General features: G+C 45.7%; 1 protein-coding gene across 2 annotated transcripts; it reads right to left on the reverse strand.

The window, feature by feature from the left end:
• Positions 1-6,229: 6,229 nt before the first annotated feature.
• On the reverse strand, positions 6,230-11,863 carry FAM241B (family with sequence similarity 241 member B). 2 transcript variants are annotated; one of them, XM_060274932.1, is made up of 4 exons: positions 11,582-11,855; positions 11,224-11,304; positions 9,588-9,714; positions 6,230-8,118 (listed from the first exon to the last, which is right to left on the reverse strand). In XM_060274932.1, exons 3-4 carry the CDS (start codon positions 9,678-9,680, stop codon positions 7,840-7,842), a joined length of 372 nt encoding a protein of 123 aa, XP_060130915.1. In that variant the 5' UTR covers positions 9,681-9,714; positions 11,224-11,304; positions 11,582-11,855; the 3' UTR covers positions 6,230-7,839. The 2 variants fall into 2 exon arrangements, with proteins under 2 accessions (XP_060130915.1, XP_034994453.1); XM_035138562.2 differs by lacking the exon at positions 11,224-11,304 and having other exon boundaries at positions 11,763-11,863.
• Between the last annotated feature and the right edge of the window lie 899 nt (positions 11,864-12,762).

Raw genomic sequence — 12,762 nt, forward strand, 5'->3', positions numbered from 1 at the left:
GTAATTTGTTTCTGTAGTTTTTGGATCTCACACTGTAACAGCACGCAAAGTGCATAGTAAAATGTTACTCCCCCCCCCATACACTTAGAAACACTATGAGTCCTAAAGGAGAGGTTGGATGAATGTTGTGTTTCTGTATGACACAAAATGGTTTGACTGGCAAGTGATGGTGCATAGCCTGTTTCAGCAACAGGAAAAATGAGTGTCAAGGGTCCATCAGATTGTCAGCATACAACTACAGCTGTGCTTTAGAGTCTACGGGGAAAAAACACATCTCCAATTTTCATGACAGCAATTTGATACAAGGACCAAAAAGTATGTGATGTGCTTAATCTCTGTTTAATACTTTGTAATCCAACCCCCTTTAGCTTCCAAGACAGGACGCTGGCCCTGCTAATAGGCAGCTGCCTCAGGCGGTCAATTCTGGGTGTCATGAAAGGGCAGCAAATTGTTGGTTATTGATTATTGTTGTATTGTTACTGCTGGGGAAAAGATAGTTGAACTAGATTGCCAAGGGAGAGACCTAAGTTTCACAAAGCAAAATGTGTATGTTGAGGCTGTGGCTTGAGTGGACCCATGCAGGGTTTGAAGCATGCCGTAGGGGTCATGTGACTCCTTGAGTTGTGAAGTGGGTGTATTCTCAATTTGTGAGCACTCTAACTCCATGTAGGTAAATTCACTCCCAATTTGACTTGGGTTCAGAGTAACTGCTGGCCAACTCCATGCTGAGCAGGAGGAGGCAGCAAGTGCAGCAGCAGTTGGGGAGCTGGATCCTATTCTTCCCCTTTCCCCACAAGTTTTAGCAGCTGCAACCAAGGAAGAGGCTTCTGCTCTGACAGCATCTGAAATGGCAACCTGCCCTGGGCATATAAGACAGAGGATGCAGCTTGTTTAGAAACAAACAAAGCCCTAAATTGCATTTACTGCAATGTTTTGCTAATCTAGACACACATACACCAGGGAAAGTGGAGTAGACTGCTCATTCAAAATTGACATCAAGATGACATTCAAGGACAACATGACAGTTTTGCTTCCTCAGGGAGTCCTAGAGGGGTAGCATGAGTCCGTGTGCCACTTATATTGGCTACAGCATTGGCACAGTTCATGTTCACTTATACTGGACTGGCATTTGGAGCATAATCCAAATCCTAAAATACCATGCAGCTTTCTCCTAATTTTTATTTTTATATATTTTTTTTATCTTCTCTTTCAAAATTGCTCAGTAATCTCCTATTCTTGGCCATGAAGGGGAGGGATATCTCCAACTAAGGCATATTCAGCATAGACCTATTACAATCAATGTTAATTAAGTTGATTCTATTGATTTCAACAGGCAAGAAGGTGGTTTCTGCTCAAAGTGAGGGGCAGATGTGGCTCAGCCACCTGGGAAGGCAGCCCATCTAAGAGAAGGAAAACTCTAATCATAAACCTCCGCTGCCTTGCAGGATATCTTTGGGAGAAGAAAAAGCTAGGGAATATGATGGTTGGATGGTGCCTTGTACGCCTCCTTCCGGCAATTCCTGCAGGCAAACTGGTGCCTAACGTATTGCTCGTCTTGGACCACATCTTGTCATCTGGGCATCCCAGGACCTCCATACACACTGCCCAGGCTTGTGCCCCAAGGTCATTTTGGTGATGATAACGCAGTGGTTTGACTTCACCCCCAGAGACGCACTCCATTATCTCTTGAGGCAGGCGGAGGCCAACAACAACAACTGACAGGGAGGGAAGAGGAACTTATGGTGTTTTCTTCCTCAGGTTCCAAATAAGTTGACCCACCTTGGGCATTAGCCGTGGTGAGGAGCGGGGCACCATTTGTTATTCCACCTTATGCAGCAAAAATGTCTTGGGAAAGCCATGAGGTGGATAATCTTTTAGTGTCTTCCTTGCACTTGCCCCCCTCTCCTTCTATCCATGAATTGGGTAAAACAAGCCTGATTTCACCTTGCAAACGTAGCTGGAATTAAAAGGCTTTTCCCACATAGGATGCGCTGAAAGGCGACTGGCTTCCTTTTCACATTTGCAAACGTAATTTGTTCCTCAGCTGAGCTATGAAGTTGTTTCTTCTCTCATCCACAGGAGCAAGTTAACAGGGGGTCAGTGCCATCTGGTGGAGATAACAGGAAAACACAAACTTGCCCCTCCTTGGCTCAGCTCACCACATGGATTTAAAATTAATTGCTCATTCAGCCGATGGTCATTATGAGATTGCTGGGTTGCACAGCAACTTGAGATGTTTTGCACCATGTAAGACTTGTGTGCAATGTGTTTGTTGGTGTTTTGTTAAGACACAACAGGAAAAGAAGAGGGAATGTTGTTGGTCTTTAGCTAGTCGGTTGCTACTCAGGAATGGATGAACTTCCTCAGCCAGAGATTGTAATTTACTCAACCAGCAAGGAATTCAATGTTACAGTTTTGGGCAAAGATTCTCTGGTATTTCAAGATGCAAATATGCACAGAAGCACACTATGGCAGAAGAAGCATTAAGCTGCACAATATCCACCAGGTGGCACACCAACAGTCTAAAGTCCCACTTGGGCAAAAGACCTGCTACTTTTTTTCCTGAGTACTGCCAGATGTATAGATGAGTTACACTAAATTTGCAAAATAATTTGCCCACTCAGTGGTTATTTTCACAGCATTCCAATAATTATGGGCCCAGATTTGTTGTTTTGCCTTTCATTCTCTGCATGAAGGATCAATACCACTTTTATAATAGCATGTCATTCATTAATGACTTGGGCCAGGAATGCACTTTATAAAATACATGTGGGACCTGTGACACTGGCTTGTGGAGTGCTCTCCTTCAGGGTTTCAGGCAGGGAGCCATGTCCATTTTCAGGATACTCCATTCCATTTCCCCTCCTTCTCCAGCTGTGATCCCACCCCCTCTGCTACCAACACACTCAGTTTTCTGTACATACATACATACATACATACATACATACATACATACATACATACATACCTACCTAGTGCTGGTGAAAGTTTATTCCCCCTCAACCCACTTTTCATTCCGTAAACTGGTCTCAGAAACAGCAAATGATCCAGGGCTGCTATGAATTCTTAAAGACAGTGCTTTTTTTCTTTAAAAAAATGTTTAGGAGTACTCTCATTTTCCTACTCATATTGAAATACTGCCCCTCAATAAGGCCAAACTTAGATTTGCAAAATGTTTAGGGGTATGCGTACCCCTGCGTACCCCCAGTGGGGGAAAGCACTGCTTAAAGCTAAACCCACAGTAAGTTAATGTTGGGGAGCCTTTTAGGGGGGGGGGAATCAAAACTCAAAAGATGTCACATTTTCTTATAGCAACTGGAGATCAAGAATGTACGTTGCTAAGTCTAGTATCTGTACACAGTAGGGAAAACCAGATTGTTCAGAACCAAGTATATGAAGAGTGCACATGCCACCTTCCCAGTCTCCTGCAACATGCCCTTACCCAACCTCAGGAGTTGTCGCATGCAAGGGGGGAGAAACTCTTACCGTGTTTCTCCGAAAATAAGACACCGTCTTATATTTATTTTTCCTATAAAAAAAAAAACCACTATGGCTTATTTTCAGGGGATGTCACTAAGTCTTATTTTCGGGGTATGGCTTATATTCCTTGAATGCTTAAAAATCCTGCTATGGCTTATTTCATCACTACGTCTTAAAATAGGAGAAACAGGGTATTTGCAAAGACCTACCATGCCATGTTTTGTTTTACTCATTATTAGGGTGGGTGGAGAAGATAAGAAACCATGCAGCAGCCATACATCTGAGACCCACTAGTCGATAGCCACATTTCCAGGAACTGTCGTTTTAGTTTTTTAAGAAACCAGCATGTTTCCCATGTTACGAGAATGGGTGGTACAGTAATGTAAGTTTAACTCTCTCAGAGAGAGAGAGGGAGGAAGCATCCTTCACATCACCTGTGAAAACACTCAGAGAGACTCTCACATCCTGGGCTTTCCAAACCCAACACTTTAGAACTCACAAAGCCATGTTTGATCAATATAGTGGCTGAAGTGTAAACATACACTCATGAAAACCAGCCAGTTGGAAGTGACACTTTAAACCCCAGCTTGGCAGAGCACTGCTCGCTCTCTGCATCTCTTGAACTTTTCAAAATGATGCTCTCTTTTGAGTCCCGCACGTACAAAGCTGGGCTGAGTGTTTCCCTCCCTCCCTCAGCCTTGCTTTGTGTGACTGATGGATGGCCTGAGGGGCTTCCCTCCGCAACCCATTCCTCGAGCCCCCCACCCACCCCACATGCCTGAATGGCTTATTAGGGAGCCCCTTTGTGGTGTAATTGGATTTCTCCCCTTGTTAGTTTGAAATGAAAATGTCATCTCGATCGAGGGAGGAGCCCATTCAACTCAAATTAAAGCCGGTCATCTCTTCAGTGAGCTGTGAAGCTATTCATGCTGCAGCAAGCAGCTGCAACTGAAGGCGCTCTCGACAATGCCTCAGAAGTACTCTCCAACCCCAGCTCCCTCCCCACAACACATGCCACCACACACAACTGGTCTGCTTCTGTGGTGTTACACATACAGATACTGGCCAGCCCAAACAGCACATGTTGGTCAGGAAAGCTGAAAGCTCAAGGTCCCAAGGAAACAGAAATGTCAGGACTTGGGTTTGAAGTGGATAATCTTAGGGATCCCTAGCTGAATGAGCCACCACAACTGGCCTGGTGTCAGCAGCTGCCAGGGCCCCAGCAAAACCACAGGACCCAGGTGGCTGGGTCCGCAAGTCACCATTTATATTTCTCCACAATGCCCTGGGCACTGTGAGACACTTTAAATAGCAGCTTCCCTACCACCAGGTGAGCCCACGGTCTGTGAAGCTCACCCATGCAGATAGTACTATGTCAAGGTATTAGTAATGGGTTTACAAAATGGCCTCCAAAACCCAAGTATCAAGGGAGCCTGGAAGCAGCTCATTCTGGGACAGGGACTGTAGCCTCCTGCTGCCGCCATTTACCTCCAGACACAGGCAAATACATGGCAAATACACTCAAGGAGCCAAGCTCAAGTCTGAGCAGACACATTTCAAATACAACATCCCTTGGGAACATGGTTATTTAAAGAGATTAGGATTGAAGATTAACGCACCCGGAGGACAGGCACCCACCCGCCTTCCACTTAAACCCATTGTTCTGTTATTGCAGGGAGCATCACCTCTACAGCAAGCACAGGAGCAAGCTGCTAACAGGATTAGTTCTGTTACTTGAACTCACAATAGTGACTGCCTGCACTGAAGGACCACCTCTGACAGGGGTTTCCCTGAGAAATTCAGACAATCCACGAATGCGGGTGAATAAAAGGCCAAGTGAGGGAACAACACTGGGGGGAAACGTCACTGATTATTGTGGGTCAGCTTCCCAACCCAATCATGTGTGAGCCAGTAGTTAGTGATATAGATGTTATTATTATTATTATTATTATTATTATTATTATTATTATTATTATTATTATTATTACCATCACCATCATCACCATCCTCACAGCAACCAAGACCCCAGAAGTTGTTGCAGCCACATTCTGTGAGCTCCTAACTCACACATTAAAACTGCTTATGTGCACGCAGAGGCTGAGCATCTCCCCATGTACTTCTCCAAGCTTGTCTCTCCAAGCAGAACCAGTGGTGAGCAGAACCAGTGGTGTGGCTCTTTGGGTCCCAGCCAGCACTGCTGCCTTCTCTTTGATACATCTGCTAACCAAGTGAGTGACTGAAAAGCTGGAAGCAATGCTACCCTACTAACCAGAACAAGTGAAGTTTCCCCGTTTGTGTGTGTTTAAAATTACAGAATATGCTGAGGTTTAAGAATGGACAAAACTTTGTGAACTGTTCAGGGGGGGGGCTTTTTGGCTGAAAGACACCCCAGAAATAAATTCTAACCCACTCACAGCCTGTCCTGTTGAGATCTGTCCTTCATCTAGACAAGGCAAAACAACTTCCAAAAGCAAATAGAGGCATTTTTGCTTATAGCAGCCACTGTCAAGCTGTTGGTGTATCTTCAGATGGGAGGGTTTAGTCATTTGAGCGTTCAAAGGGTTGTGGCCGTTATATTTCTACAGGTTAATGTAATACTTTTGGTTTTAAACGTGTTGCAACTTGCCTTACGTCCACAGAATAAATCTGAAATGTAAGTTATGTCGGTAGCTAATTTTTCATTTAAGCCTGCAGCATTCATTATTAGCAGCCCAAGATCAAACACATAAAGGAATGGAAGCCACAGCCATTTGGAAAGGAACAAAAGATGTGTATTAAGGAACAGTTTACAAATAGTATTACAAAGAGTTGAGGGAGGTGGTTACAAAGCTTTCCTTTGCTTGGATTTGACTCCTCCACTCCTGTTTTCAAGAGGAGGCCACCACTAGCAGGGGAAAAAGTGTGGGTGGGTGGGTGGGTAGTTCTCCCACCAGGTCATACTTCAAGGATGCAGAAATGTCCATTCACGTTAATTAACAGACGTGAGAACCACGTGTCACATGCCCACTGCACACTCACTTAGTAAGGCCCCCCCATTGCAACACACACAAACCACACACACATTATGAGACAATGGATGGTTTTGTGCTTAAGGCAGACCCCAAGTGAGCACCCCAGGAGCCAGCACTCACACAGAGGCAACCATTCATCAGCACTGTTGCCTCCAGCATGGGGACTGTGTATGCGGCAACACAAAGTACAGGGGCCACATGTACAGCTCCCAACATGGAAAAGAATTCTCAGAATTGCCCTTCCCCATGTACACTGATTAGCTACAGAGCGGCCTCCTCCCATCGACTATGCAAAGTGTGGTTCCATGATCAATTATTTCCACACAAACCCAAACTTCCCTCCATTTGGAGATGGTATTTTAATCCTATGACTGACCTGAGTTAAGAAGCAGGCCCGGCTCTAGGTGTGGTCCCGATGGCGCGGGGCTGGCAGGGGGACACTGCGCAGTGAAGCTGCGCGGAAGCCGCACTGCGAGGGCGGGGGCGCCGGGGCGATCTCCGCGCCTCAGCGCCAGGGCGCCCAACCTGCTTGAGACGGCCCTGTTAAGAAGCTTGGTTTTCCATCTACCTTCAAGCACCTACCTATATTTAAAAGAACTGGACACACATCTCAAAAGTGATAGCAAAGGCTCAAGGTCGGATTGTGACCAAGAATGCCAAACCAAACCCAATCCATTTTACGACTCCCAGGTTATGAGTGTAATGCAGCCTTGTACGACCTGGTGCACTCCAGATGTTGCCAGATGCCACCTCAAATCAGTCCCAGACTGCATGGCCAATAGCTAGGGATTGTGGGAGCTGTAGTCCATCTGAACCTGAAGGACCACACATTTCCCACCTTTGATTTAAACCTTCTCAATTATCATGTTAACTACCTCCTCTCTAAGGGCAATAAACAATGCCTACTTAGTCATCTCATAACACCGCCTTTTACATACGAGGTTCATTAAGTGTTTTTGTTGAGAGAACAATTGAGAGATCCACCTGCTGCCTTTTCACCCCTTCATCAAAAAACTAAGCTTCAACCAACAACCCTGAGATTGCCTCTACACCCAACTGCTACACCTGAGCAGCACAACAAGAAAAAGCCAACTGGAGTGGAAGAAACTGTACCCTCACAAACTCGCACTCCATATACTGCTTCCCCCCACAGCTCATTTCTGTTCCCTACAAAATCTATTTACATAACATTTTGAGGGCGGGAGCCCATATGGGCACGCATACACACAACAGGGACACATTCGACCCCCCCCCCACACACACACTCTAACATGCACTCACACACTGGACAAGGAAATGTGGCTCTCCATCCACCAAGCAGCATTCATGGCTTGTAGAGAAGTTCCTGTCATCGCTGGCTTAAGTGAGAGACAACGTAGATGAGGCCCACCAAGAGTAGGCCACGCACGCCGACCATCATGAGAAGGAGCAGCAGCAAGATGGACATGACTGGCTCCACCACCTGGTTTCCAAGGTTCCACGTGAGGAAGCCCATGTTCACCAACTGTTGGTTGATGTCTGAAAGCAGTGAGCGCTCCCCTGGCCTTGCTGCATCCTGAGGCTGCTGCTGCTGCTGTTGGCGGTAGTGTTGTTGTGGAGCAGGGCCTGCGTTCATGTTGAAAAAACCCTGCGGAGGAACCCCAGAGAAACAGAGTGAATTCATGACGCCGGATCCACTTTGACAGATACAGTAAAAGCCAGAAAGAGCCAGAAATGCAGCCATTTGGGTGGTTCATAGATTCCAAAGAGCAGGTACTACCATAGAGAGAGTTTTGAGAAATGAGGAGACAACACAAAAAACTTACAGGCCTCTGCGGTGATCACATTCCTTGGACATTGTTTAAAAATGTTTTTCATTTTCCACCTCATCCTTAAAAACAGTGCAAGGCATTAAAATGCAGCAGAAAACTTGATTTAAAAAAAAAGCCCAACATGGTTTAAGAAACAGTAAGCCTGCAATCCTATCTACGACAGCTGGACTTAAGATGCCAAAGAAGGCTCCCTGGGGCACACAGCCTACACAGAAATGGAGCCAGAAACAAAATGCTGCAGTGTGGATCACTCCTGTTTTCAGGATATCCCATCCTCCTCCCCTTCTTCCCTCGTGTTCTGTCCCTGGCTTCATTTGTACTATACCGCTTTTTCAGTCATGGCTTCCCCCAAAGAATCATGGGAATCATAATTCATCAAGGCTGCTGAGAGCTGCTGTTCCTCCCTCAAAGAGCTAAAATTTCCAGGGTTGCCTGTGGAGAAGGACTGACAAACTCCTCTGACAATGGCCATCTCCTGCTCCAAATAATCAAGTCAGTATTTTGTGACCAGTGAGCACATGCAGTACTCATCAAACTGTTTTTGGCCTCCTCTCTCCCCCCCCCCCGCCCTCCCTCAATCTTTCCCACCTCACCCACCCAAGGCTTTTCTTTTAAACACACATCTACAAACCATGGTGTTCCCCTGAGTCTGTTGATAACCCCTCTAGCATGTGAATGGTGTGGTTTTTGATATGCAATGACTGGGCTTCAGAGAACTAAAATCCCTATTAGTATTGATGATTCACAACTAAGGCTGCCATGTGAACCCTGGCTAGGCAGCAACATAGGCCCTACAGCATCCACTGCCCTGCTGATCGTGGCAGGTAAGGCCAGAAGGGCGGGCAAATCTACTGCACCAGTGACAGCAGCGGGGATGACTCAGGATCCAGCAACCTTCTCCTTCCTGCCCCTGGAGGACCCCATATTGGGTCTTTCTGCAGATGGAATAGGGAGCTCCACATGGTTCTCACCTTTTGGACAGAGGCTGGCAAGGTTAGGACCTGTGGCCCAACCCAACTCCCCCTCTCCACCTCAAGCTCAGTGTAAAGGTGGTTTACAGTGCCCAAATGCAATTCTGTGCATGCTTACTTGGAAGCAAGCCTGGCTGAATTTACTGAGGATTTGCTTTAGAGTAAACATGTGCATGTACTTAAAAGGGTAATCTTTGAACAGATCAACCAAACTGCAGAATTAAGCATCCATTTGCAACAGGAATATTGAAGCCTTTCAAGTTCCTCACATAATAATTCTCAGCAAAACTGAAACATCACAAAGGTCTTCTCACCGGCCGGGAAGAGTTCCCCCTGTTCTGAGTGCTCTGCTGCACTCGAGGGTCATCGTCTTGTACAATGTCGCCGTTGGCCAAAATCCGCACCATCTTTAAGGATCGTGTGGTGTTTGCTTTGCCACACCTGTTAACATACAAAAGAAAAGAGATTTTAATGACCTCCAACTGTTGTCTTAGGGAAAAGAGCAGTTTAGAGAAGCTGGGACATGCATATACATGAAGGCAGTGCTTTTTTCTAAAAAAAAAAATGTTTCAGGGTACTCTCATTTTCCTACTCATTGAAATACTGCCCCCTCAGTGAGGCCAAACTTAGATTCACAAAATGTTTAGGGGTATGCGTACCCCCAGAAATAAGCACTGCATGAAGGCACATTGTTATACTATTAGTTGCTCCACAAATACGGTAATACTGACACACACACACCCTTTTCATGATCACAATGGCTAGTGCAGATTGGAATACTTATCACACTTTTCACACAATCCTAAACTCTATGCAAAATAATAATAATCTATCTCATGGATAATTCATATAGAAACCCTGGGGGGGGGAGAGAAATAATAATAATAATAATAATAATAATAATAATAATAATAATAATAACCCACAACCAAACAAGCACTTTGGCAGCTTAAGCAATAAACTAGCAAGGCTGACTCACACACTCCTGTACAGTAGAGCCATTATCATCCAGTTAAAGTGGATTAATCACAGGACTCTTTAATCGATTAAGTTGGCATACACTTCGTAAGAATGAAAATGAAAAGCATGTTTTGCTTTTAGATGATGCATGCATTTGTTGCAACAGACACCATCTTGGAAAAATTAATCCCTCCTAGCTGAGAGAAGAGCAATTAATCACAGTCCATTTTAAGCAGTGACCCTAGGCACACTCCCCAGGGAGCAAGTCCCACTCAATTCAATGGGGCTAACTTCAGACTAAGCAGGCATAGGACTGCACAGTTGATGAGTCAGAAGACTTAATCGCTTAATCCAATTAACCGACAAATGGCTGCAGCCTGATACAGTATCTAAACAGAAAGGTGAAAGTCTGTCTCTAATTCAGGCTTCCTCAAACTCGGCCCTCCATATGTTTTTGGCCTACAACTCCCATGATCCCTAGCTAGCAGGACCAGTGGTCAAGGATGATGGGAATTGTAGTCCCAAAACATATGGAGAGCCGAGTTTTAGGAAGCCTGCTTTAATTCCTTGGACGATTAATAGAAATCACAAATGGCAGATTTTAGAGAAAGCTCCACACATTTGATTAGACTCCAAGGCTGCATCTTAATATAGATTTCTAAGCACTCAAACTAACCTGGGAAACAGTCCCATAAAAGCAGTTATGACATGGTACAAGACAGTATGAGGCTGGTGTCATGCATGACCTGACTACAGTCAGGAGGACCATTACAGATTGATGGCCCAGGCATATATTTTATTTTTGTTATTATATTTATCAGGCACTGTCTCTCGCCGGAGGCAACTCAAAGCATCTTCACCAAAGCAAAACATAATGTACTTCAGGAGTGAGATGCACATTCAAGTTCCCCTAAAAAAACACACAGGCAGATTCACACAGTATGAAGACATAAGCTAGAAAAAATCCCCAGACCCATTAAAATTTCTCACCTACAGCTTGAATTCACCAGTCAGCGTTAGACACGCTACTTCTCTCTCAGGCTCAGCTCTACAGTTGCAATATTGACCTACCTTGCAGGGTAAGAGCAAGCAGAAAACACAGGTAGTAGAATTACAGGACTCACTGCTACGAGTTATGATAACAGAGCTTGGTTTTTTCAAAATGTGAGGTGCCCTAGATTGAATGCCCAACCTCTCCTTGGGAGGAAAGCCACCCCTTCTGACAAGGGGCACTCTGCACATGCTCGCAAAGCGCTGCTTATTGCAGCTGCTCCAGGGCAGACACCCAAACCCCTTCGGATAAAGGGGCCAACTTCCCACGCTGCATTTGGCTCGAACAAAATCCTACCGAGCAATCTCGGCAGGTAACTCTGCCCTGCTTCAACCAAGGGGATTCGCATTTCTTCGGCTGCATCTTAGGATTCTGCATTTCTAACAGAGCTGCCCCTTCACAGGATAAAGCAAAAAATAAATAAATTGGCGGCGGGGTGGAAGGGCTGAATGAACAGTTAAGAGATGCACCAACTCGCCTCTTTTCTCCCCCTCCGGCTGGTGCGAAACGTCTCCGGCTGCTAATGCTGCTGCTCCTCCAGCTGCTTCCTCTCGACTGTGACACATCTAAAGCTTGGCAACTTCCTCCAGGCTGTCAGCGCCGGAAGTTGCAAGCAGGCGAGGGAAGGGTGAGGCACAAAGCAAGATCCTGTGGAGAGAAGCATTTGCAGAACCTGAGCACCCCCCTCTTCAGGCGCCCTCCGTGAACTGCAGGTTGCTCGACGGCAAGAGAGCTCGCACTGGCGGACGGAAGGAAGTTTTGCTGGACCAGGACCTTCCAGATGTTTTGGCTGCGGCTGGTGGGAGGTCCAGCCGACCTCTGGATGGCCGCGTGTTCTTCGCCCGCCCCGCCCCCGGGTAAAGGGGGAAAAGGAGGGCAGGGCTCCCCCTGCACCTTTAACCGCTGGGTAGAAGAGAGAATTGCAACAGGTGCACAATATACCCATAGCTATCACGTTCTCCCCTTTTTTTAAGGGAAATTCCCTTATGCTGAATAGGCTTCCTCGCGAGAAAAGGGAAAACCTGACAGCTATGAATATACCTGTTGATATTTCCCTCTTCTGAAGGTTCAGGAGACTTGCACTCTTTTTTTCCTTTCGTAGTTATGCTAGCTATTGTAAACAGGTGTGGGGTGACCCTACCCACTTCTCTGTCTTTAGCAAATATCCGGGGTGCAGAGGTCTGCAGGAGACCCTTTTAGTGACAAGTAACTAAATACATAATTGGCTACTAGTTATTGCAGATCAACCAACTCTTGAAGAGAGTGCATTACACTAGGCAGAGAGAGGCAGCTGCCTTAAGCAGTATTTAACTTCCTGTATTTTTACTGCCACAAAGTGGGTGTAAGGGCGTTTGAATGATTTTCTGCAAGGGGCACATTGATACACCAACAATATTTCAATATCGAGAAACGTTACTCGTGTCGTGACATCACTAAAACCTGTCTATACATGTGTGAGTATGACAGTTGCGAACATG

The sequence above is a fragment of the Zootoca vivipara genome, chromosome 5 (assembly GCF_963506605.1).
Source record: "Zootoca vivipara chromosome 5, rZooViv1.1, whole genome shotgun sequence".
NCBI classification, from domain to species: domain Eukaryota; kingdom Metazoa; phylum Chordata; class Lepidosauria; order Squamata; family Lacertidae; genus Zootoca; species Zootoca vivipara.

Bases quoted from the DNA above. Each gene is read 5' to 3' on its own strand.
- FAM241B (XM_035138562.2), bottom strand. From the start codon at position 9,680: ATGGTGCGGATTTTGGCCAACGGCGACATTGTACAAGACGATGACCCT. The intron at 8,119-9,587 runs GTGAGAAGACCT...GTTCCTCCGCAG, and splicing joins GGGGGAACTCTTCCCGGCCG to GGTTTTTTCAACATGAACGC.